Source organism: Pimephales promelas, chromosome 21 (genome assembly GCF_988280905.1).
Source record: "Pimephales promelas chromosome 21, fPimPro1.hap1.1, whole genome shotgun sequence".
Taxonomy (NCBI): Eukaryota; Metazoa; Chordata; class Actinopteri; order Cypriniformes; family Leuciscidae; genus Pimephales; species Pimephales promelas.
In genome coordinates, this window is record NC_142789.1 from 21,692,301 (window position 1) to 21,717,560 (window position 25,260).

General features: G+C 36.3%; 2 protein-coding genes across 4 annotated transcripts in view; both read right to left on the bottom strand.

Annotated features, from left to right (window-relative positions):
* Positions 1–1,678: 1,678 nt before the first annotated feature.
* Positions 1,679–6,951, bottom strand: cstf1 (cleavage stimulation factor subunit 1). Of its 2 annotated transcripts, none has more exons than XM_039674219.2 (6): positions 6,841–6,951; positions 6,317–6,501; positions 5,483–5,760; positions 4,842–5,039; positions 3,373–3,763; positions 1,679–2,396 (listed from the first exon to the last, which is right to left on the bottom strand). In XM_039674219.2, exons 2-6 carry the CDS (start codon positions 6,483–6,485, stop codon positions 2,137–2,139), a joined length of 1,296 nt encoding a protein of 431 aa, XP_039530153.1. In that variant the 5' UTR covers positions 6,486–6,501; positions 6,841–6,951; the 3' UTR covers positions 1,679–2,136. The 2 variants fall into 2 exon arrangements, with proteins under 2 accessions (XP_039530153.1, XP_088981221.1); XM_089125095.1 differs by lacking the exon at positions 6,841–6,951 and adding an exon at positions 6,651–6,764.
* A 968-nt stretch (positions 6,952–7,919) lies between these two features.
* eif4g3a (eukaryotic translation initiation factor 4 gamma, 3a) overlaps positions 7,920–25,260 on the bottom strand; it is a 49,851-nt gene continuing 32,510 nt past the window's right edge. For both annotated transcript variants that reach the window (XM_039673244.2, XM_039673245.2), the window contains exons 16-34: positions 24,271–24,420; positions 23,807–24,004; positions 23,524–23,670; positions 22,842–23,078; positions 18,549–18,653; positions 17,160–17,298; positions 16,257–16,360; positions 15,882–15,972; positions 15,611–15,731; positions 15,296–15,513; positions 15,093–15,211; positions 13,504–13,676; positions 12,759–12,884; positions 11,397–11,478; positions 11,092–11,190; positions 10,152–10,298; positions 9,198–9,279; positions 8,961–9,107; positions 7,920–8,886 (exon numbers count right to left, since the gene is read on the bottom strand). In XM_039673244.2, coding sequence (XP_039529178.2) covers positions 8,705–8,886; positions 8,961–9,107; positions 9,198–9,279; positions 10,152–10,298; positions 11,092–11,190; positions 11,397–11,478; positions 12,759–12,884; positions 13,504–13,676; positions 15,093–15,211; positions 15,296–15,513; positions 15,611–15,731; positions 15,882–15,972; positions 16,257–16,360; positions 17,160–17,298; positions 18,549–18,653; positions 22,842–23,078; positions 23,524–23,670; positions 23,807–24,004; positions 24,271–24,420 — 2,667 coding nt within the window. In that variant the 3' untranslated portion in view covers positions 7,920–8,704. The remainder of the gene's footprint in view (positions 8,887–8,960; positions 9,108–9,197; positions 9,280–10,151; positions 10,299–11,091; positions 11,191–11,396; positions 11,479–12,758; positions 12,885–13,503; positions 13,677–15,092; positions 15,212–15,295; positions 15,514–15,610; positions 15,732–15,881; positions 15,973–16,256; positions 16,361–17,159; positions 17,299–18,548; positions 18,654–22,841; positions 23,079–23,523; positions 23,671–23,806; positions 24,005–24,270; positions 24,421–25,260) is intronic.

Below are 25,260 nucleotides of genomic sequence, written 5' to 3' on the forward strand. Positions count from 1 at the left end.
GAGCTGCTTCATGACTGACAATTATACTAATGCTACACAAGCAAAAACCTTTAGATTTTATATGTACAACTACAAAAAGTCACACGAGATTTATCAATGACAGAAGACAACAGCCCACTTAAAAAAAAAAAAACTGGCTTCTAAAGAATAAGGAAGTTATTATTTCCTTTGCACTATTATGCTACACATAATTTCCAGAAGTGATCAGCAGTGAACAGATATCTGTACACAACTCTATAGTTTACTCGATACACCTATAATGCGTGTAAACATTTCTTCTGCAAAGCCATTGAGCTCATTTGATAATCCCTAAAAAAACAAACAAACACGGATCCGTCACACAGTAAACCGGCTGAGTAACACTCACTGTGAATGAGGCTTTGTACTTATTAAGAGCCCGGCCAACGCAAAACAAGACGGATCTTGAAACTCTACAAGGAATTACCCTTCCTTGTCAAACATTTAGACATACTTGCCTCTGAGACACTTGCCTATTTTTAGATATTATAAACTATTACCTGACCATTTGACATTACTGAAGAATATCCAAAAATATCAGCATTTTTAAATGTCTAAGTTCCACAGCGCCACGAATCTATGAGCATAGGTCGTATATGATTCATCTGATTGTGTTAGTTCATAGAGTTTTAGAAATTGCAGACTAGCTTTTAAACAACATATGAGGATGTTGCTGCGCCACATATATAGGGTTTTCTAGAGAATGGCTCAGCAAACAGTGGTTGCAGCTTCTGTAAATGACTAATGTGCCATTTCGTATCTATTGGGCGGTGGGCAGTATTTCCACTTCTGTCTGTGAACACTGCTTCAAACACTAGCCACAAATAAGATAAACATAGAAGAGACAAAACCAAGGCAAATTTTAAAACAAACAGTAGCAGAAAACCATCCAAGCTGCAAGCCGAACTAACCAAGTCAAAGGAAGGACTGCAAATAGATTTGAGGAAGGCAAATTATGCAGATTATTTTGATTTTCATGCCACCATGATGCTCTTTCTCAAGTCTTTGTTTTTCTAGGCCCTAAATATGGCTTGAAGCACAAATGTTTGGGGTAAGGTTTTTTGTCTTAAGAAATGAATCCTTTAATGCAAGGATGCATTGCATTTGACAAATTCAAATTGAATTTGTCTCGTGTCAAAGTTGCTCAGATCTTTATTCCTGCCCATTTCTCCTTCATCCAACACATTGATTATGCAAACTGATTGTTCGCTTGCATCTAATCTACCCAGACCTTAACATGTGTCCTTGTTGGGAGATGATCAACGATAGTCGCTTCAACTGTGACTGGTCATAATGTTTGGCTCATTAGTGTATATTAAAATCGAATACAGTTTTTACTGTATTTTCGATCAAATAAATGCAGCCTTCGTAGCATAAGTGACTTCTTTTAAAAACATTTTTACAAATTCTTACCGACCCCAAACTTTTGAATGGTAGTGCTAAGTCTACAGGATTTTCACACACTGATTTTTTTCATAGTTGAGATGGTTTAGAAACGAGTTGAACAACAAAGTCAAACGCTAACGGTTAAGAGTTTGTTCAAACCCTAAGCCCAAAGTTTGAGCAATAGCAAACTCCGCTAACAACTATGATTTAATGATTCAATGGCATTCCCAAACGCTTCAGACGTGTGCCTATTAAAAATCGGTACAAGAAACACTTCTCTCAGAGACTTTTAATATAAAACAAAAAGAACAGTACACAAATCAAAAGTGAAAAGACGTCATCCTAGGCACTTTCCACTAGACTAATACTCATCTACTTGTCAGATACACAAAGTTTTTTTTATCACAGTTCAGTTTACAGCTGAATGTTCTGATGTTACAAAAGGGTCTTGAATCCAAAAAATAAAGTTCTAAAAACAATGCATCTCAGATGATGATTTGTAAAACAGCGCCACCTGATAGTAATAGAAAGGTACCACAGTCATAAGAGGCAACAAGGTCTCTGATGCTTAAAAAAACAAAAACAAAAAAAAAAACGTTTTTGTGTGTTCAATGATACGCATCCTTGGCAAAGGAGCCAATGAAGTCATACACAATGTGGACATTTCTGTGTTTGGGACCTGCTGATAAAAGAAACTCAGACCGTTTTGGTCTCAAAGCACACAAATGTCTCTTAGTCAGTGGTGGTGCGGCGATACCAGAATCGGGCTCTGAAGTCGTCGCTGCAGGTCATGAAGCCGGGGTTGGTGGGTGAGTGGACGATACAGCGCACGATGTTATTGTGGCCCAAGGAGAGCAGGTTCTTCCTCTCGGCTGTGCGTGAATCCCAGCAGCACAAGCTGATGGTTCTCTCGTCCGGCAGCAGCACGTAGTCCTCCGTGTGGTTAAAAACGCCCTGAGTGCGGTGCGTTTGTCGCCCACTGAGACCCGCACCTGCATGACAGGAAACACAATAAGGGTGTGTGTGAGTCACAATGATGAAAAACAATTGACAGGTGGTGTGATGACAGACAGCACGTTTCCAACATATGCGTCAAGGTTTTGGTTTATTCACCCCAAATTGGCTAATTGGAAGTTCCAAGAAAACTACATAAAGAGAAATATCAAATAACTCTTTTTAGTGATCCAAAAAGACCATCTTAGTATGTATTATAAAATAAACTGTTTTATTCCTGGATGCTCATTGGTCAATAGCGTTCTAGCCTTGTTAAAAATACACCAGTAACCCGATTCAATTTGATTCAGATTCTCAAGCCCAAGATTTGATTTAATTCTGATTCATATTAGTGTATTTCAGTAATAAAGTCTTTTCTGCTTACAAACAAAATAAATGATCTCTCAGTTAATGCTGTGTAATTATACAGAGTAATGTTTTCAAACCAGTAAATGGCCTTTACAAAGTCAAACCAGTTATTAAAAGAAAGACTCATACGAGTAAATGTGTTTTATGGAATCTGGCTACATTGTTTGTACTATATGTTTTTGATTCACAAAAACAAGAAATAAAGAAGAAAAAATTGTTTCATGAGAGATTTGTCAGGGAATCACACTGGTCCTGCTTTATGTTTTTGATATAATATAAAGAACCGACTCGCGAGATTTTCTAAATCAAGCAACTGTATTGTATCTTTGTTTTTTGTGCGCAACACCATCTATAACTCAATAGATGAATTTTTTTTACTATTATGTTGCAGCAGTACTGTCTTTCATTGAATCACATTAAAATTCACATCGGAGGTAAAATATGATTTATTTCACCATGTCACTAAAAATTGTTTTGGATCCATTGCGGCTTAATTTGAGATCGGGATTGCTCAAAACGGAAACTGACACCCTATTTCCTTCAGTCGAATTATTATTCTCCTTACCTTATCCATAATCTAACACAGCGCATAATTCGCCATCTCACCTGTGTACTTGACCAAAGTCCGGCCTGTGGAAATTTCCCAGAGTTTGGCAACAGAATCCTTTCCAGTGGATAGAACATACTTGGAGTTTTTGGAGTAGACGGCTGAGCAGACCTCAGCCCCGTCGTGGGCTTTCTCAAAGGTAGTCACACACCGGTTAGACACTCCATCCCACAGTTTGATGCTGCCATCTTTGCTACAGGTGACGTAGCTGTTGGCACTGGGATTGTAACAGACTCCGCTGATGGTGTCTGTGTGCTGATCTAGAGGGTTGCAGGACACGAAACATTGGAAAGTGTTGACGTCATAAAGGCGCAGAGTTGGGTGCTGCGTGCCCACCAGCAAGAAATCCCCAGATGGGTGGAAAGAGATGGAGCGCAACATTTCAGCTTCCTGTAGAAAATGAAAAGAAGAAGCATTGCAAAGAAATCCATGGCAAAAGCTTAAATAAACCAAGGCGGGCCACAAGAAACCCCTTTTTTTAAAGTCATATTACCAGAGTGCTGGGGTGACTTTAAAATGAAACACACTACAATAAGGCCTTACTCCCTAAAAGAGTTACTAATTACATCGATTTTTATGTAAAGTAAGGTTTCACTTTTGAATCACTTTTTCTCACTAAGTTGGCTAAGGCTTGCTCTCTTCCAGGCCTTGCAGGTTTTCATTTTTACTGCAGATTTTTTTTTGTGTGTGTTTAAAGAGAAACTAAACACTTAACCAACTTTTTTTAGTTAATGATCTGTAAGAATTGTTTTTTATTAATACCAGTCATTGATTCGAGTAACTTTTTTGGCATTTGTTTATAAAGTGTTCTATTTCTACAATATATGGTGTAAAAACGTCTTAGTGCTGCCCTCTTCAGGTTGAACGGTGGCTACTGCAGTTGAATTTTCCTATTGGATGTTCTGCACTTTGTGACGTACGCAGGTTTCAGCTCACCACGCGAGCTACGCCCTTGGCAGTATAAAAACCATCTTGTGTCGTCAAAACCACTGTAGGGAGTTAATGCAATACCCCTTAATGCAATACTGCATTCAACCAATGTACAGCTTATATAATATACAGCATTTTCTTTTAAAAACACACTCATAGTATTATATTCTTAGAATATTTTCAGACCCCTACAGCTGTATGTGCATTACAAAAGATCTCATAATATTATCGTTTAACATCAGTGTGAACGGGATCGTTTTGACAACGTTTGTACGTTTTTAGTACATTGTTGTCATGTAAATGTACCCTTAGGCTTAGAGTTTAACCTTCAACCCCGCTCTTGAAATCCCACTGCCCTGCAAAGGAGTTTATATCCAACCTGCTTCAGCTTTAGATTTTCCAGCAATCCCGAAGAGCTTGATTAGCTGCTTCATGTGTGTTTGATTAGGGATGGAGCTAAACACTGCAGGACAGTGAGTCTCCAGGAGCAGGGGTGAAGACCTCTGATTTAGAGGTTTGATTTAATTTGTCTGTATACCTGTACATGCTTGAAGGCTCTTTTTGCAGATGGCTTCGAATAATCGAAGAGTTTGAGGGTGTAATCCCGAGAGCCGGAGGCCAGGATCTGTTCGGTCGGGTGAAAAGCCAGGCATGTGACCTCGTCCACGTGATCGTACAATGTTCTGATCACAGGGTGGTTCTCCATGTTCTGCTGAGCCGTTTCGTTCATCATCACCTGTTAACAAACAGAATCACACGTTCAGATTGTCCAACTGAAATAACATATTATTAGTCACGATGAAATGAAAGTAGAGGCAGATCTATACTTCTCAATTGTGACATAAATCCGAGCATAATGGACTACTGAAAAATAAGGCTTTTGATTGGATTTTGATATGTGGGCATTGAATTAAAAATAGAGGCAGATGAACATGGGCTTGCAGGGGTGAGTTTAAGCCGACTAAATGATTGGAGAAATCGTCACCAGACAGAAGACAGCTTTCACTGAAAGCAAAACATTACACAATAAAAGAAAAAGGAAAAAAAATAAAGAAACATGCAAAGATGAATTTTTCACAGTAAGATCTATAACATGCATTTAGAAAATAGATGTATGAATTTTGAATGACTTCATGAAACAACTGTAATCCGCTGACTTTAGGCAAGGGTGGCACTCACCTCTAGAGGCATGGCACTTTTGGCCAGCATGCGCTCAGTATCCAGGATCTTAATGGAAGCGTCGGCGGAGCCCGTTGCAATGAGTTGGCCATCACGGCTGTAGGTGGCAACACGGCACGGACCCTTATGGGATGTCACATAGCAGGTCTCGTACTCCGATGCTTCTGGGGACATGGTCTGCACGTCTGCATCAAACTCCAGGTCAATGCCCACACCGGGCGCCACGTTGTCCGAGCGGCCAATGGCATACTGCACCGCACTGTCATCGTTCTCCATTCCTAGAAAATCAGACACAACTACTTTAACAACGATTCATTTTATTATGATTTATAATCATTACCCAAAAAACTTTTTATATATAGTTGAATAACAGTATTTCACCTGATGCTACTTGTGTCAGCACTTCCAGTGTACTTTAAGTGTTGGATTGCCATTTCTAATTTTGTTAAAATGAATATATCCCTTAACTTCAGTTATGAGGAAGAAATGTGTGTTTTTAAACTTTTCATATTACCCTTATTATTTGATCACTTTCCTTGCAACATTTTATATTCATAATTGTAAATAAAAAAAGGAATTTTCAAGAAAAATTCAAGAACTTTAATTCTATTGCTTGTTAAACACTTCTATGGGTGTAATATTATATTGATAATAGAATATACTTGAGCTCATTTCAGAATTTCATGTATTGCAACCCTCTTAAGATTATTTTGTTTTTTCTTTAAGTACTTATTTGGTACAGGCTCAGTTTAGTCATTTAGCAGTTATGCAGAACAGGTACAATTGCATACACGAAAAAAAGTGTGAGAAACTGACAGATTTCTGGAGCCGTACCCGTCTTGGCCAGCTGCATGAGCTGCTCTGATGGAGACACCACATTCTGGGGCTTCACCTCACTGATTAGGCTGTTAGCGATGCTGGTGTAGCCGTCATACAGCAGCTGGCTGATGATCAGCCTGTACAGGTGATGTCTGTCCTTCAATGTGGGCTTTGGTCGGAACATCTTTGCGGCTTCCTGTCTGCAAGTGAATGAAGATAGAAAACGCTCAGAATGCACGCAGTTTTGTGTTTCTAAACCTAATGAGCTAACGTTACATACTACTTAAACAGTATGCTTAGGCGCGTTCTATGATACTCAAAATGTTGTCTACGTAACTATAGAACTCACTTGGATTCAAAACACAGTCATTGTTGTTTATTCTAGTGGATTGTTGTCGCAAATCTTTACGTGATATAGGCAGCAGCGAATTATTTTAAAGGTGGGTTGAGTCTGTTTCTGAAATAAGGCTTGAAGTAAGCAAATGTTACAATATAAGTGGAGTTTTTATTCAATTAAAGTTGCATAAAATACGACTTACCAATTTACGACTTCAGAACGCACACGCTCTGTACGTCTGACGTCACGACGTACACATATACGATGGAATTGTGGGAATAAACCCAATAAAATAAAAGTCTCTGTCTGATTTAAAGTAAAAGTCTCCGACTTATTGTTTTCGTGGATATTTCAATTCATAGATTATTTTTTTATGATATTAGAATAAAAAACGAACAAATATTGGTCACACTATATAACTAATCAAATTAAAACATTTTTATATAAAAATCCTTATATGTAATGCTTAAAAGTCAATAAGGATATATATATATATATATATATATATATATATATATAGAGAGAGAGAGAGAGAGAGAGAGAGATGGGTATATAAACACATATACAATAATGCATGCAATTTACATGCTGTTCTCTATCCTTAAAGTCCCCGTGAAATCAAAATTGAACCTATTTACTTTGTTAGCGCATATTACTAGTCTTGTGGTAAACAATTAATCCGTGCAAGTGAATATATATTTAAAAAATGTTTTACCTTAGTAATCTTTAATCAAAATCTGAAAAGTTACTTCCGGTCTGGAACGGTTTCTTTTTCTGATGACGTAGGCTTCACAAATTGGGTGGGGAAACGCTTAACCACTCCCCTCAAACCGTTAGTTTGCTATGAGCGAGAGATGGAGAGGAGGAGCGCTAGAGTAAAACCCTGCCCTCTGTTCAATATTCCGTTTCACTTGGAAATACGTCACTGCACTGGAGAAAAATCGTTTACTTTAAACAGCCCAAGCACTAAAAATTAAGAAACTCATGTGAAAATCAACTTACTGTAATTAATTAAACATGTATTAAATACATTTATTAAATGTTGGTCCAAATATTATTTGAAAATATTTGTTAATAATTAAATAAATTAATAAAAATTAAATAAATTAATCTGGTCTTTCCTCAATTATTTTACACAATTTGGTGTCTCACACAGAAATGAGGTAAAACCAGCAAATCATCTGTTCATGATGGACATCCACATGTCAGAATGCAGAGATTAACTAGTGCATTAGTAAATAAGTAAAGATGCCTCCAAAAATAAACAGCACACCATCATGGTCATTTTTAAATCTCATTTTTTTTCTCTTTAATGTATTTACAAGCTTTACATTTCCTCTGTAGTTCTTCATTACAAGAACGCTGAGCAATCCTGGCTTGCATTAGTGTTTGCGCTTCACCTTCAATGCATACAGTTATTTGATGTCGATGTCTAAATTATTTGTTCAATCTGTTCAGGATGCATATTTCTTTTTATTGAGTTTGTCATGTGATTTGCCAAGTTCGCAAAAGCCGAAGCAGAAGAACCAGTGGTGGAGTTTCCCCGAACATCCTGAAACATCAGCACCATCAGCCGATCCCAGACCTTGAGCCAAAAAAACCAATGCGTTTAATTCTTTCGCTGGAAATATTTACCCTGTTTTAAGATGAATCACATGAATCCAGGGAGGCTGCAGAACCATTTAAACAAAATTAATATTATTGTTATGATACATGTTTATTCTGTTATTTCTATCAATGTTCTTTTTGCCTGCAAATGTTAAATAAAACTTCATATTTGCAGTCTCTTAAAAAAATAATAAATTAAAGAGTTCAGAACCTATTTTAATTCTCTTCTTTTAAAAGTAACAAAAAAAAGAGTCAAACTTTAAAACAAAAATATTTTCTATATATATGATACAAGTATTTAGTGTTCCCTCCGAGTCGTAGAGAGTTCCAGCTCAAGTTGGCCAGCGTTTCAAAGTCAAAGTTCCTGTGTGGGCAGGAGTAGGTGTGTCTATGGCTAGACTTGTATAGTCTGTATGCATTTTATAGTTTGCGTCAGCAGGGGGCCTCTGGGCGTCATGTCAATTATCCTCAGACTCCTCCTCCGCCTCGCGTAACCAAGTGAAGAAAGCAGTGACCGACTTCAACGCTACGCCTTTTCCCTGCTGCTCCGCTGGGTCTTTACTCGTTTCCCATTGATAAAAAGCGTCCTCCGAAATAACGTCCTCATCGTAAAGACAATCGAAAAACATTCGGAGTAGATCTGTGAATAGAAATAGATCAAAATTACGATCCTAGTAATCAGCTTTGGCATCTTTACTTTCACCTGCTACATACTGGGTGGTTGATCCAGGGTGACGATCAAAGACTGGAGAGCATAAAGTGCTTGCAGCTGCCGCTCTGTGTCTGAGTTAAGGTACTTATGTAATATAGGCAGGCGTCTCTGGATGATAGCAGTGTCCACTCTACAGGACGTGCTTTCATCTGGAGAAGAAAGAGATAAAAGCAATTGGCAAACGGATGATAGAGATGAAGCTGTTTAACAGAAGCCACTTGAATTAGCAGTTTGCTCACCTTTAACTGCTGCTTTACATACAGCTGTCATTAAAGCTCTCAAAAACGGAGAGGAACTCATCTGAGATTCGTCTAAATTAGCCTGAAAAGAAAAGTCAAAATTTCTTGTGAAATTGTGTCGTATAATCAGGGCTTGAGTATATCAACACCTGCCAAAAGCTAGTGGATTTTAGCAGTGGCCTCGACTCCCCTCACTCGCTTGTTTCATTTGTTTCAGGTGAATATAGTTGGTGTTACAAGGCTTGAATTTCAGCATGGGATTGCAGATATTGCGTATAATTTGACTCATTCCCGCAGATTTTTTTTTTTTTAATATTAAAGGGATACTCCACTTTTTTTGGAAATAGGCTCATTTTACCACTCCCCCAGAGTTAAACAGTTGGGTTTTACCGTTTTCAAATGTATTCAGACGATTTTTTTTTATATTTAGAAGAATATCAGTAACCAGACAGTTTCTGGTCTCATTGACTTCCATAGTATATTTTTTTCCTACTATGGAAGTCAATGAGACCAGAAACTGTCTGGTTACTGATATTCTTCTAAATATCAGAAAATCGGCTGAATGGATTTGAAAACGGTAAAACCCAACTCTTTAACTCTGGGGGAGTGGTAAAATGAGCCTATTTCCAAATAAAAAGTGGAGTATCCCTTTAAACAGTCAAATATACATAAAATAATATAAAAATGCTGGACTTGGTTGGCGAGTATTCACCTAAACACAGTCAGTTGTTTTAATTGAACAAACATTTGGGAAAGAAAATGCATGTGTAACAGTATAATGGGTCTGTGCGCCTGTTTTTAAAGTGACAGCAGCCTAATATACCTGCTGCAAAATTATAAGATAATATAAAAAATATCTATATTCCAGTTTTTCCCCATGGTATCAATGTCAAAATTGTGGCTATTATGTTTTTTTTTCATATGAGAGGTCTGTGAGTGTGGGATCAGTTTTACCTCGATCCAGTCGAAGATCTGTTCGTCACTGGCCATGTCTTCTAGCAGTAGCTGCTCGAGTTGTTTAAACAGCTCCTCAGGACTGAGGCTGGGTTTAGCTGTGTCCGGAGAGACAGGGGAGACGTCCGACACGGTGAACTCCAACTTCTGGAAAAAGAGGAAAAAGAACACGACTGGTTGATTGTGCGCCTTCTAGCATTAAGCTACTCATAATTTGCAATGCTTACAATAGAAGCTGCTAATAAAAAGTAGTGAACTACCTTAAAGCTATTTAGATTTTAGTATTTATAAATATCTTTAATTGCAATACATACACTACCATTCAAAAGTTTGAGGTCGGTAAAATTAGTTTTTGAAGAAGTCTCCAACTCTGTTTTGTATGTTAACATATTCTAAAATGTAATTTATTCTTATGATGGAAAAGCTGGATTTTTAGCATTCGGTTTTTCAGGAACCTTTGATGAATAAATATAGTCATTTGATCAATTTAATGTGCCACGGCTGTATAAAAGTATTAATTTATCTCTTTATTAGTGTATATGAAATGTTTATATTCTAAATCAGAACAGTATTTGTCTACCACAAAACAATGAGAAAATTGCCTCAGTCGGAAACTAATGATGACTTATTATTTTTGTTTAATCATTGTAATTATAATAATATGTTGTATATTGCTACAAAAAGAATCTAAAATGGAGCACAGGGCTCAAATGAATTGGTAAATTGAATGAATGAATGAATCAGACTTCCTAAGAAAAAGAGGTAACATTTTTGAGTTTGTTGTACCTCAAATTTGTGGTAACAATTAAGCAAAACCAACTTGTTTGTTAATGGACAAGCTACACTATTTTGAAAAAAAACAGAACTACTTTCACGGAAAATGTAGTTAGTTTATTTATGAGTATTTGAATTTGTGAAGGTGTTCAGGCTGTGTTCGCACCTGTTGTGAGATGAAGGCAGGAAGAAGTTCTCCCTCTGGCAGGAAGTCGGCCCAGTTCAGCCCAGACTCTCTCCACAAGTCTCCAACTTTTCTATGGCTCTTTAGCACAAGTAGATGCGTGTAAATACACAAACTCACAGAAGCCAAAACAATACTGCAAATTGTTACTGTCACAGAGGTGTTTGTGTATGAAAGATGATCAATTTTGGCAGCATCATGCAGGAGCCTCTAAACCACAGATAGATCAACTAGATAAAGATGAACTCAATGCTCTAAAACATCATGTCAACAAAAGTTGAGCTTACCATTTGTTTGCATAGTAGGTGCAGTATTTCAGAAAATAAGATGGCAGCTCTTCCCACAGGGAGTAGCGGTTTACTTAACTCACTGTAGAAACGAAACAAATCTCCATTAGACGCTAAACTGAATCCTGACAGCTGTAGCCTGTGTGGAGCTGGAATCACTGCAACTACTGTGCACTGCCAAACTGTTAAAGCCCCAGAAGTAAGAAAACCCAATACAATGAGGCCTTTAGGATGTTTTTATTTATTTATATTTAGTATTGAATTCTGTGTTTCAACTTATTGGAAATACCTGTCTCAAATCACAATCCAAATGATAAACAAAGGCCATGCTGACTGCAAGAATGCAAACATTTTGGTGGATAACGTCCACCCTTCACTAATATATTCTTGTCTACAAAAGTTGGGAATTGTTTTAAACCAAACTTTTACATAAATGATTCAAATATATGGTGAAATATGTTTGTGTAGTGTAATAGTGACACAGGGTAACTGGCAAGGATACATGCTTTGTTTTTATTTTATTAAATGGTTAAATAAATATTATTTTAACGAAACGCACATAATCATATACATTTACCCCATAGGTAAATTATTCTATTCTAACTTATTGTAAATTCATTTATTATTGATTGTAATAAATATTCCAAATCTCTATTCTGTCTATTTAATTGACTCGTAAAAGCATTTTACCACAATTTTGAAACTCAATTTCAAGTTTTAGATGTATGATATAATACAATGTAATATAATATAATGCCAGAAGACATGCTGGGATAGGCTCTAACATTCCCCCCACAAACCTACAGATAAACTGTATGTAGAGCATATAAAATAAATTCTTATTTTAGATGCAGTCGTAATATAATATAATATAATATAATATAATATAATATAATATAATATAATATAATATAATATAATATAATATAATTAAAAGGTCACTTTAGTTTAACTACGACTTTTAGTTAAATAAACACATAATTACTGCTTATTAATAGTTAGTATGATAGTTAAGTTTAGGTTAAGGGATGTAGAATATGGTCATGCAGAATAAGGCATCGATATGTGCTTAAAAAAGTACTAATAAACAGCTAATATCCTAATAAGCTAATAAGCAACTAGTTAATAGTGAGAATTGGACCCTAAACTAAAGTGCTACCTAATATAATATCTTGACCTTCAACTGAAGCTTTAACAGTACGCGCATTTGTTAAATCGTTCTTTAAAAGGAGATTCCACCTCAAAAGAACAAAATGTTCATTAAGGACAACATATAAATGGGTTTTAGGGGAGGAATGTCCTTTTTTCCCAAATTCCACAAAAGCACCAAACAGGACTCATAAGACCTTTCTCATTCCTGACCTGAATAGCTCTCTCATGCTCATTCCTCCCTCTCTCAACAGAGGACTGAGCATCTCAGCCAGGTAAAGCCAAATGAAGGGAACATCTATGGCCATATCATCAGCCTGCTCCAACATCTCTGAAAACCTGTTGAGAGAGAAAATCCATAGCGCTTTAATAATACCATAGTGTGAAAGTACATACATGCAAACTGCAGTACATTTGATCTCAGGGTGTGTTCACACTTTTGATACATTTAGTCCTGGTTCACTGTCTTTTTTGAGACCGAACCTAAAAATTCAAAACAAAACAATGCTTTTATGATGCATAATTTGCAACGGAACTTGCCTTAACTGGGCTATATGTGCTTATTGTATGCGTGTGCATATGGTGGTATTTTTACCAGCTTAGAACTCACAAACAACTTATAAAATGTGTAAAGGAGTCAAAACAGTGCCAGAAATTCCCCCATTGCCCACAAACGAAGATTTGTTTCAAGGAGGGACAGGTATGCTTGAGCATTCTGACATTTTTTGGGTCACATCTTGTTTCTTACATTCACATTTTATATGATATTAAAGTTTGTATGGAATAGGACAGTGACCACCTGGAAATATGAGTCTATCGACCTGCTTGTTTGGTGCACACCAGGTTTCCGATGGCACTTCAACCGCACTAACAGAGCTATCTTACCAGCTTTTGTTTTAATTGAACCAAACCTGCCAAGTGTGAACACGTCATAAATAAAATGTGTGCATGTGCTCACCCTTTGTAGAGTTCAGAATGTGGTAAAATGCCCTTCTGAATAAGCTGATAGTAAAGCAGTCCCATGTGCTCTCTGGCTTTCTGACTGCGCTCCAGTGTGCACTCCAGACCCATGCGTACAAACACATACAACAGAGAGGGCTGCTCCATCTCCACTACACACTGCACTGCCTCCTGCATACAAACACGAAAACATTGACACTTCACAGTACTCATTGCAGTCCCTTTAAAAGTCACTTTACACACCCCGAATCAAACTAAGAAAAGCTGTATGATGGCAGGCACAAACACAGACAGAAACTATTACAATGAAAAAAGGGGCACATACTGAAGACTTCCAGCCAATACATACCAGAATTCAGATTTGCACAATGATGGACTGGGCAACATAATATTAACAATATGAAAAGATTAAATGCCAAAGTACTTATGGCAGCCTTTTAATCTGGGATTTTCTTTTTAGCTAAACTTGAGGTTACATGACATTTTAATTTACACATTTAAACTATGTTAATCCTATGAATCCTGTTTATACCAAATATTAATAGTTAGTAATTCAGTACCATTCAAAAAATGTAGGTTTTTTTTAAGTTAAATGTTTTAAAATGTTTTTGAAATGTCTTATGCTCACCAAGGCTGTAATATTGTGAAATATTATTACGATTTAAAATAATCATTTAATATATTTTTAAATGTAATTTATTCTTGTGAAGTCAAAGCTGAATTTTCAGCAGCCATTATTACTCCAGTCTTCAGTGTCGAATGATAGAAAATCTTATGCCTGGTTCAGATTACACAATTTTTTTTGTCTGTTACGATAATCACTGTGTCAGATTACGCAATTTTGACTCCTAAAAACTTGTCGTGTCGTGGACAAGACACGTCAGACTACACGTTGCTTCCTGAGGAATCATCGTATGTAATCTTTAACAGCGCGCGTGATGTCATCGAGAAGGCGAAACTAGTAGCGAGTGACTTCCAGAAACGAACGTAAACAAACAATGGATGAAGCGGTGAGTGTTACTAGCTGTCCTGTGTTCAGAAAAAAGAAAGAAAACCCGACAATGGACACGTTTCTGAATTGCTCGAAAAGAACAGTATGGGCTGTCAATCCTCCAAAGAGAACTTGAGGTAAAATATTGTTTTCTTATATATTTTTACTTTTAGTTTTAACGTTAGCATCATCGCCTCTCTTTCGTTTCGCCATTTTTGAAAGTTGTGTACGGAAAAGCTTCTGTGCTCCTATTGGTCAACCTTATACATGTTATGGAACCGTTGTGGACAAAAATTAAACATGCTAGTCTTTTTGTCGTGATGTCGTAAAGCATCGCAGACGCAACATAGGTTGTCGCCAACTACGACACACTATACGAGATGATACGATCGAATCTCCATTGTCGTTTACGAATCCCCACGACACCTTACGTCAAAAACGGCTAAAATCGTGTAATCTGAACCAAGCATTACTGACCCCAAACTTTTGTTTGACCAATAGTGTATATTTAACCACTTGTGTTTCATTGTAAGTGTAGAAAGTGTGTTCGGTACTGATTCTAAGTGGTTTAGTATGAGTGTACTGTGACGCTGTACCTTGTAGTCATTAATATGCAAAAACTCATCGATGATGGACTTGGACTTCCGCTCAACCTCCTCTTCGGACAAGACAGGCTTCTCTGAAACACCAGTGACCTGCAGGATCTCTGATTTCACTGCAATGAAGCCGAAGCTCAGTTTTGGGATATGCATCTTTAATCTATATGCATTCACTAATGTAAGAATGTGTCCTTCCTCACCCTTCTCTGTGGCTCTGTTGTTCTCGATCTCACATTTCTCCTCTGAGATGCTGGCTTTGCGAAGGGTGTGGTGTAAGTCGGGCCCCTCCGCCCGTGTGTCCTCAGGAGCCAAGTTGTCTGTTAGCTCCTTGGTGCTGCTACCCCTGCTAAAGGGCCCCGGTCGCGACGGCCCCAAACTCACTGGCTTGTCACCACGCTCACGACCGGTGCTGCCTCGACTGACAGAGACATACAGAATGAAGATGTCAAATTTTTAGAAAATTCTAATTTTGTAAATTTGTATTTGTAGCTCATCTGTTTTTAGATGTTGTTTACCTTCCCAGCGAGCGTCTGGAATCGGATTCGGAGGTTTGGGCTGGAGGTGGGTTGGACTGAGCCGTGGACGACTGCAGCGCTGAATAACGGTTCAGGGTGCTACTGGCAGAGCGAGTCAACTCTGGAAATATGGGGGTACATACATGTACTCATACACGTAATATACACACTAATCTAAACTTAACTGAATGGGTGGTCAATTCAAGATACATGAATGTTGGTAGGTTTAACAAAGTCTTGAACGGTGTGTCATGTGAGGATGTTTCCTCACCAGAGTCACTGGCTTTGGCACCGCCACTGCTGCCCTTTATCCAGTTGATCTGAGCCCGCGGACCCAGCTGAATCTTTTCATCGATTTGAGGCTGTGATGGGGGGATTGGTTGAGGTTCAGGGATCATAGAGGGTACAAGAGAGAGTATTTACTAATTCACAAATGTTAAAATGCCTTATTACTGATTGTTGACATGTGGTGTCAATGTCAACCTATTCTGTGCTGCACTTAACAACTCGGATTATAATCAGCAGGTGAGTGTTACTCCAATTAATTTTGTGCTGACATTGAAGATTGTATGCTCTGATTCACATCAAAAAAAAAAAATCTCATGTGTGAAACATGAAATGAGTTTGCAGACACCCATCTCTTCACCTTCGAGATCTTGGGGATCTTTGTGGGGTCGATGGTCCTGCTGTTTTTAGTAGTGGGCACGGTGTTCCATGTCTCCTCCCTCTGCGACCGCTGTTCTCTCTGATCTGTAACCACAGTCACAGAGCAGCGTTACACAAGTTACGTCACAACACATCACCACTAGCCAATATTAGCCATTGAACATTGTTTAAACAGTGACGCCTGAGTTTAGTAAAAGTTTAGTTTTTGTTGTTGACATGTTGAGAAGATACCGTTTTCTGCATTTTGAAAACAAATCCACTTTTAATGGACTTCCAAAGGATGAGGACTTGAATTGGTATGGTAAAACAGACACCATTGTTACTGTTCATATCACTGTGTAAACAAGTGCTGAGGAAATTGTGTGCTGTATGCAATAGAGCAATCACAACAGACTAAGCTGTCTGACCAATCAGAGCAGAGTTAGCTCTCGGGGAGGAGGGATTTAGAAAGACTGAATCCTTAATCTAACCGTTTCAGACACTGTGAGAAAAGAGGTGATGCTGCAATGTATATTACGAGAAAGTTAAAGTGTTTTATGGCCTTGGATGCATGTAAACCTATAGTAGGAGACCTCCGAAGCAAAATTAGCATAATATGGGTCACTTTAAAATAATCAGTCAAGTTGCTGTTGCATGAACAAATTCAAAAGGGAAATCAATCCTGGTTAACCATTAAAGTGTTCTCCTCTACAAACAAGCCATCTGCTGTCTGGAAAGCCTGCTGTGCAAACAACATATTCCCATTAATGTTTTGATGATCTTATTTTATCTCAGAGTAAACCTGGAAATTTAAATGAGGTTTTGTCCTCTGGGTGGCGCCGTAGTTGGCCTGGTATGACTGGAGATTCACTATAAAGCTGTAAGTGTGTGCTGTGGATCTCACCCGGCCTCCTCTTGATGTCCTTAGACAGAAGCTGCTGATGAACCTTCCTCTGTTCTTCCTGTTCCTCCAGCTTGGCCTCTTTATGGATCTGCTCTATGGTTTTAGGGCCCTGGTCTGCTCTCCGAGAAACCCAGTTATGCTAAACAATGTAAATAAACAGGGAGATCAGTTGTCTATGATTAATTGATAAGTATCATTTTAGAAAATGGGTACATTCAACTCCAAAGTATATACACTAAAAAACATTCAGATTTTTAAACATTTGGGTACAAAAAAAGGCTTCAACATTTGACAGTATTCCCTCTCTATTTGACTCTTCTCTTCACACATTTTTATCACTCGAAAGTAAAAATTAAATCTGAGGAATGCAGGGGAGAGACACCAAGTTCAACCATGCTACGGGCAAACAGATGTGAACATTCTCATTGTCAAATGAAAATATATGACCTTGCTGATTCTGATACTGTATTAACCTTTGGCTGTCTCTGGGCCTTTGCGTTCAGTGTTTCTGTCTTAGCTAACATTTTGACTGAAATAAAAAAATAAATACATAAACATTTATATTGTAAAATTCTCATACAAGGAGTAATTTTACATTTTTTTTATTTTGGAAAATATTTTAATAATTACCTAAAATATTAGAATTATTATTTTTATCACACATACACCAACCGATCAACGTTCATAAGTTTGGATTAAGATATTTTTAATGTTTTTGAAAAAAGTCTTTTATGTTCACCAAGGCTGCATTTATTTGATCAAAAATAGAGTAGAAACATTAATATTGAGAATTATTATTGGAATGTAAAATAACTGTTTTATATTTGAATATATTTAAAAATGTCATTTATTCCAGTGATCCATAGCTGATTTATTTTAGCATCATCATTTTAGTCTTCAGAATCACACAAACCTTCAGAAATCATTCTAATATGCTGACAGTTTTGCTGCTGAATATTACTGTACATTTTTTTCAGGATTCTTAGATGAACAAAAGAACAGCATATTTGAAATAGAAATCGATTTGTAACATTATAACTACTATCACCTTTGATAAATTTATTACTGAATAAAAGTATTCATTTAAAAAAAAAGACAAAACAATCATACTGACCAGAAACTAGTGTATAAATAATATTATTTTATCAAATGTTATGTATTCATTGAAAGGACAATTTGCATTAATACAGGGAAAGTATACAGTTATTATGATTAAAAAAGGGCCTCATAATAGTTTAAAAAATTAAATAAAACAATTACGAGAGCAAAGACACAAAATGTTCTTGCTTCTTTCTGTTACTTGTATAAAAACCAGGCTTTTATAAACGTCTGGCAATGGCTATCAGTACACACAAACAAACACAAATCACAATCCCCTCTGGCACTCACCAGTCTCAGATCTATCACATCCTGTACCATGAACCGTATCCGTGACGATGTCTTGCGCTCTTTGACGATTTTCTCCATCTGGTTGAAGTATTGGTCCATACGGGGCTATTCAAGGACACAGAGAAGAGGGTGATGAAGAACACGTCAGTTCAATATTACCCTAACTCAATTATATGTCCAGCATTGCCCACACAAGAAATAGTTTATTAAAAATAAAAATAGTCAGGATAAGCCATGGCTGACTAAGGGCATAATTAGGGCCTGTAAAAGAAAACAACAACTCTATAGAGTCTATTTAAAGAAAAGAACTAAACAAAATGAAGAAAGGTATAAAATGTATAAAAATAAGTTAATTCAAATAATAAGATTTAATAAAAAAATGTATTATTGTAATTTGCTGGAGCATTATAAGACTGATATCCAAGGTACTTGGAGGGTTTTGAATGGTATTATCAGGAATGGGAAAAAAAAGGAAGAATATCCTAATCACTTCACAGTGAATAATACAACCATCAGTGAAAAAAATGAAATTGCAAATGCATTTAATAATTTTTTTGTCAATGTTGGGCCTAAGTTAGCCAATGAAATTGTGCAATCTAACAATGCAAAAGAATTAAAAGAAATTCACATTAAAAATAATTTAAACTCACTTTTCATTGAAAGTGTTAGTGAGAGAGAAATCATGAATATTGTACTTTCCTTTAAGACCAAAAAAACAACAGATGAATCGGACATTGATATGGTCCTTGTGAAAGATATCATTGATTGTATTGTTTCTCCGCTAACATATATATGTAATCAGTCTTTCTCAACGGGTATCTTTCCGAGTAAGATGAAAACTGCTAAAGTGATACCTATTTTTAAAAATGGAGATAAGCAACAGTTTACCAATTATAGACCGATCTCAATACTTTCGCAGTTTTCAAAAATATTGGAAAAATTATTTGTGAAACGACTTGATGATTTTATAGCTAAGCACAATTTGTTAAGTGAACATCAGTATGGTTTTAGACCCAACAGGTCAACTTCAATGGCAGTTACTGAACTAGTAGAACAGTTATCAACATCAATTGAAAACAGTGAGTATGCTGTTGGTCTCTTTATTGATCTTAGTAAGGCCTTTGACACTATAGATCATTCATTGCTTTTAAATAAATTAGAAAAGTATGGTGTCAGGGGCGTAGCACACACCTGGCTGAAAAGTTATTTAAGTGATCGTAATCAGTATGTACATATAAATGGTATCCGTTCACTGGAGGCAAAAATAACTCACGGTGTTCCTCAGGGCTCCGTTTTGGGGCCTAAACTATTTATTCTGTACATTAACGATATTTGTGAAGTCCTTGATAAATTGCAATGTATATTATTTGCTGATGATACTAGTTTGTATGCTTCGGGAAAAGACCTTCAGCTTCTTTTGAATTCAGTAGAAACTGAACTTGAGAGTCTTAGAAAATGGTTCGAAGCAAATAAACTCTCCTTAAATCTGAAAAAAACTAAATATATTGTAATTGGAAACAAGGTAGCAAACAAACTATGTCGACTCAAAATAGGGGAGGTAGAAATTGAAAGGGTGTATGTAATAAAGTTTTTGGGAATTAATATTGATGATAGGTTAAATTGGAAGGTGCATATTAATATATTAAAGAATAAAATTTCAAAAGTTATTGCCATACTGTGTAATATAAAAACCTCGGTGAATCAAAAAGCCTTATATATATTGTATAATTCCCTCATTTTTCCATACCTTAGTTATTGTGTGGAAATATGGGGGAATACCTATAAAACTATCATACAACCGATTTTTTTATTACAGAAAAAAGCTATTAGAGTGATTAGCTATGCTGAATATCTTGCTCCAACAAATCCACTTTTTATCAGATTAAATATATTAAAATTTCACGATCTTGTTGATGTTTACACAGCAGTTGTGATGTACAAGGCTTACAATTTCAAGCTTCCTCACTGTTTACAAGAGATGTTTCGAATCAGAGAATCGAGATATAGCCTCAGAGGAACTGAATTGTTACAAAAACCCATGGCTAAGAGTAATACCAAGAGAAGATGTTTATCAGTTAAAGGAGTGGATTTATGGAACAGTCTTCTTATTCAACTTAAGAGCTCTAAAACTATTAAGGGATTCAAGAAAAGATATAAGTTGAACATTATGGAAAAATATAGAACACTTGAATGAAGAATATAAGAAAAGTAAGCGATAGTGGAAGTATGACATAATTTTGATTGTTGAGGATTAATTTTTTAGTGTCTACATGTTATTGTAATAGTCAGGATAAGTTGTTGTTGTTGTTGTAAAAGGGGTTAGGCAAAATAAGTCTTGACTTCAGCCTAAACCCCTTCGGTCAGTATTTATGTGTTATTTTTTTTTATTTTTATTTTTTATTTTTCTTCTTTCTCTCTTTTGTGTTACATCATGATTTATGACATGATTTCTAAATGACTGACCGAAGAAATAAATAAATACAAATACAAAACAAAAAATATCAAAGACTGACTTCATGAGCCCTTGTCAATCACAGCTTGCTTCTCTGAAAAAATATTGATAATAAAAAGAGACAGATCTCATTTACTGTGCCAATGATGTTGGATCATAGATCTTCTTGTCTACTGTACTCATTATTTAGGACATATGGGGAGTCATCTTAAATCTAAAAATAATGTTGTGAGACAAAGAACTGCATAAGCTCCAAAATCAACAAGGTCTATAAACGCAGAAGCTATTTCTCAACCTGAATCCCTGCTAGCTGAAAAACGCCTGAAGTTCCTGCTGCAAGGTCAGTGAGAAAGGAAGGATGGATACAGAAAATATTTTCATTTACCCTCTTGCCTAATACTTAGCTCTAGGGTTTCTGGCCGACTGTTGGGCCCAGCTGGAACACATTTAGACTGCATGTGTGTACAACGTTCAGAACACATTCACTCCCAGGCCTGATTATTCCTCATGCTTTTGCTTTGCACTGCAGCTTATTTAAATGACTTTTTTTTTCCCCAGCTTAGTCCTCTTGTAGAGCTAACGACATTTTAATTAGGTATTTCAAAAGACAAAAGTATTTCAACATCTTCACAATCAGATAGAAATCTCAATTACACAATCGTGGCATAATGGTAAGAAGCTGTGCTGGGGAACTAGGTGATTTTTTTTTTTCCAGGCAAAACTTCGGGCCCTACTCTGAACACCACTGTAAAAAGATGGTGGTAGTAAGTAGCCCAAGGCTATGTTCAGTACATATATTTGTACTACTGCAGTATTTACTATGTGTATTGTTGATGGTATGCAAATATATAGATTTTAAGATGAGACAAAATTTGTCGAAATGTACAGTATACAACAGAGCACACTATAAATAATTAAATTTCACACAATGCAACAACTTGTTGCTCTAGTTGCCTGCTCAGTGCTGCCTTTCAAGGGTATTGGACTGATTTATTAGTAGCCTGCTTTAACAAAGAAACAGCAGGGGCATGTTGTAGGAATGGCAAGTGAACAACAGCAATTATGTGGTTAGTTAAGAATTCATCGAAAAATTCTGCTTTTGAGTGTCCTCTCGTTCTAAATAAAGCTCAAATTGTACACTGTAGCCTCAGACGGGATGCCCACAGGCAGCTCACGAAGTGTCTGATGCATTTTGCACAAAAAATGTCAAAAGATTTCTGAAAATGGCAAACCCCAGTCTGATTGCCTGGATTTATGCAATGTCCAATGGGAGAAAGAAAAAATTCGGGAAACAAAATTGTTTACGTGTTCCCACACTGCGTTTTGAAGGTAAAACCAATTACAGGATTTGCCAATATTTTCAAGGTTCTGCCACTGAATCTTTGGATATTCAAGAATTTTCTTTGAAGAACATTTGAACAGGATTTCAGATTTAGCTGCCCCTAAACATCTTGTAATTCTGGACCCTTTACTTGCCTATACCAGACTGCCACTCTTACAATCCAACTTTAACTATCTATTATATAAATCAACATATTAAATCAACCAAATGTCACACCAAAAACATATTTGGTACTTGACAAATGTTAATTTCGCACCCTACTTGTTAATTAGGTACTGTTTTGTGTAGCATGCTTTTGCTTTTTGCGAGATGTTTTACAGTGGTTCTAGTCTCCATCAAGGTCATATTAGATTACTTAAATAAAAAGCTAAATATTTGACCTTGGATGCACCATGCGCCTTTTGAATTTCCCTTTCCAAGGAATTTTTTACCAATGATCTAGAGAAATTTGAATCAATACGGCTCCAAAATGAATAATAACAAAATGTTGTCGAGTTACCTTGGCTTTCTCAAAGTCAAGGTCTTTGCCGATGGTGGTGAGGAGTCTGCAGAGGCACTCCAAGCTCTCGTCGTCATGGTTTTTTAGTAGTTTTACCACACAGTCATGCATGATGGGCTCGGTCAGCATCTTGAGCTTAAACAGCTCACCGATGAATTTGATATTTCCCGTGGAGCGACGCCGGGCCTTGTCCTTCGCCTCCTCAAGCTCCTCTTGCATTCTTTCCCTCTCTGAGGGCTATGAGAAAAAGAGTTTCATTTAAATTGCATCATGCTTTTAATGATGTCTTTAAAAGAATAATGCACCCAAAAAAGAATTATTCCCATTATTTACTCCCCATCATGTTGTTCCAAACCTGTATGACTTTCTTTCTTTGAAAAAATGTTGAAGAATGTACTAGCAGCATTGTTATTGTAAACTAAAACTAAAATTAAAACAAAAAAAAAAATATTGTTTTCTGTAGCTAAAAATCTTTAGCCACTTTTTTCCATAAAATTATTTAAATAATGACAGATTATTTTTTAAATAATGACAGATTTGAACATTTGGATGAACTTTCTATTAAATTATTCATATTAAATACATTTGGCCTGGTGAATATAGTACATAAATAGGCATTACAGACAAAAAGTCAAACAAGCAAGTCTTAATTAAATCTTGATAATAATTATTGAATAATTACTGATGTGGCAGAGTCCAGCTCCTTTTGTTTTCTCTCAAGTACGACGTCGTCCACTTTGTCCCTCTCAAATTCCTTCTGACAGCGGTTCAATAGCAGCTTCCGGAAGTTTACTGTTGTATTAGGTTTGTCTGCTGTGGGCACTTTTAGCTACAATAGGATCGGATACATCCATGACATATTGAATAAAAGAATAATGTGAGGTAAAATAATGGGCAGTCAGAAGAAAATAGACATGGAAATTTTGCAATGTGCACAATTAACACCAAAAGTGCATAGAACATACCGTGGCCAGGCAGCGACACATGTTGGCGTAGGCCACAGAGAAGCTAGGCTCATCGATGGCCTTCTCAAACACAAGGTCAATGACTCCTTTAAGCCTTTCTTCTGTGTTGATTGTGAGATCCGTTACCTGCTTCATCAGCTGATTGAACATCTGGGGTGTGAGCTTGTTCAAAATGCTACGAACTTTCCGGAACAAATCCTGAAGTGACAGAAAAAAGATTGCCGACACAGCGGTTAACAGCGTTCAAAACAACAAAACAACCTTTAGAACTAAATAAACACGCTTTCTAAAGAGACAAAACAGGACTCAAAGGATATGAGAGCGTCAAACAAATCCCAGTGCCCGACAAGAACAAAAGCATCCACGTGACAACCTCATCATCTAGTTCAAACTCGAGAGTGCTTCTTTTACTGTGAATGTTTTACACTCATTGATGAACGCAATAAAAGATCAGGAATTCACACCTGGGTTTTCAGGGCATCTGGGTCTTCTGGGACACTCTCTCTCTTCATCCCAGGTTTCCAGGCGTTCTCTGACTTCTTGAGCTGAACGTCATCGATCACGGAAACATTTACAATGATCTTGCGTGGAGGGGGTCGTCGCACATGCATAAGCTTCGGATAAAGTGTTGTACAGTGTCAGTTTAAAATGTAGAAAATAGCTGAGTGACTCTTATTTATAAATCAAAAGAATATATATATATATATATATATATAATATTTTGCAAAATTAAGCACATTTTAATGTATAACGTAATTTAAGTGGATGTTTTTTTTGTTAATTTATCTAAAATAATTTTATCAAATTGGTGATTTCTTTATTGAAATACTTTGATGATTTTTTTACAGTAAAATAATATTAGAAAATTATTAATTAAAAAAAGGCATTAATATATATTTTATATTAGGGATGGGCAACGATTAATCGCGATTAATCGCATCCAAAATAAAAGTTTGTGTTTACATAATATATGTGTGTGTAGTGTGTATTAATTTGTATATATAAATACCCACACATGCATGTATATATTTAAGAAAAATGTGTTATTAATATATCAAATATTTATATTTATATATAATATTAATTGTGAATATATATATATATATACACATATTTCTTAAATATATACATGCATGTGTGGGTATTTATATATACAAATTAATTATACACACTACACACACATATATTATGTAAACACAAACTTTTATTTTGGATGCGATTAATCGCGATTAATCGTTGCCCATCCCTATTTTATATATGATAATATTTTATACATTATTTATCATATACGTATATTGATATATCATATATCATATATATATATATTGAATAATATATCAATATTTTATTTCAAATTGCAGTAACAGGATTTTTGTTTCACTAATGCATTAATGAGAATTTGGGATGTGGTTAATTGCTATGAAAATAACATCATAATGGCCATAAAAATAGGT

Coding starts and splice junctions, on each gene's coding strand:
- cstf1 (XM_039674219.2), bottom strand. CDS start 6,485: ATGTTCCGACCAAAGCCCACATTGAAGGACAGACATCACCTGTACAGG. Junction 5,040..5,482: donor AAAGTGCCATGCCTCTAGAG/GTGAGTGCCACC, acceptor GTTTGTTAACAG/GTGATGATGAACGAAACGGC. Junction 3,764..4,841: donor GAGCCTTCAAGCATGTACAG/GTATACAGACAA, acceptor CATTTTCTACAG/GAAGCTGAAATGTTGCGCTC.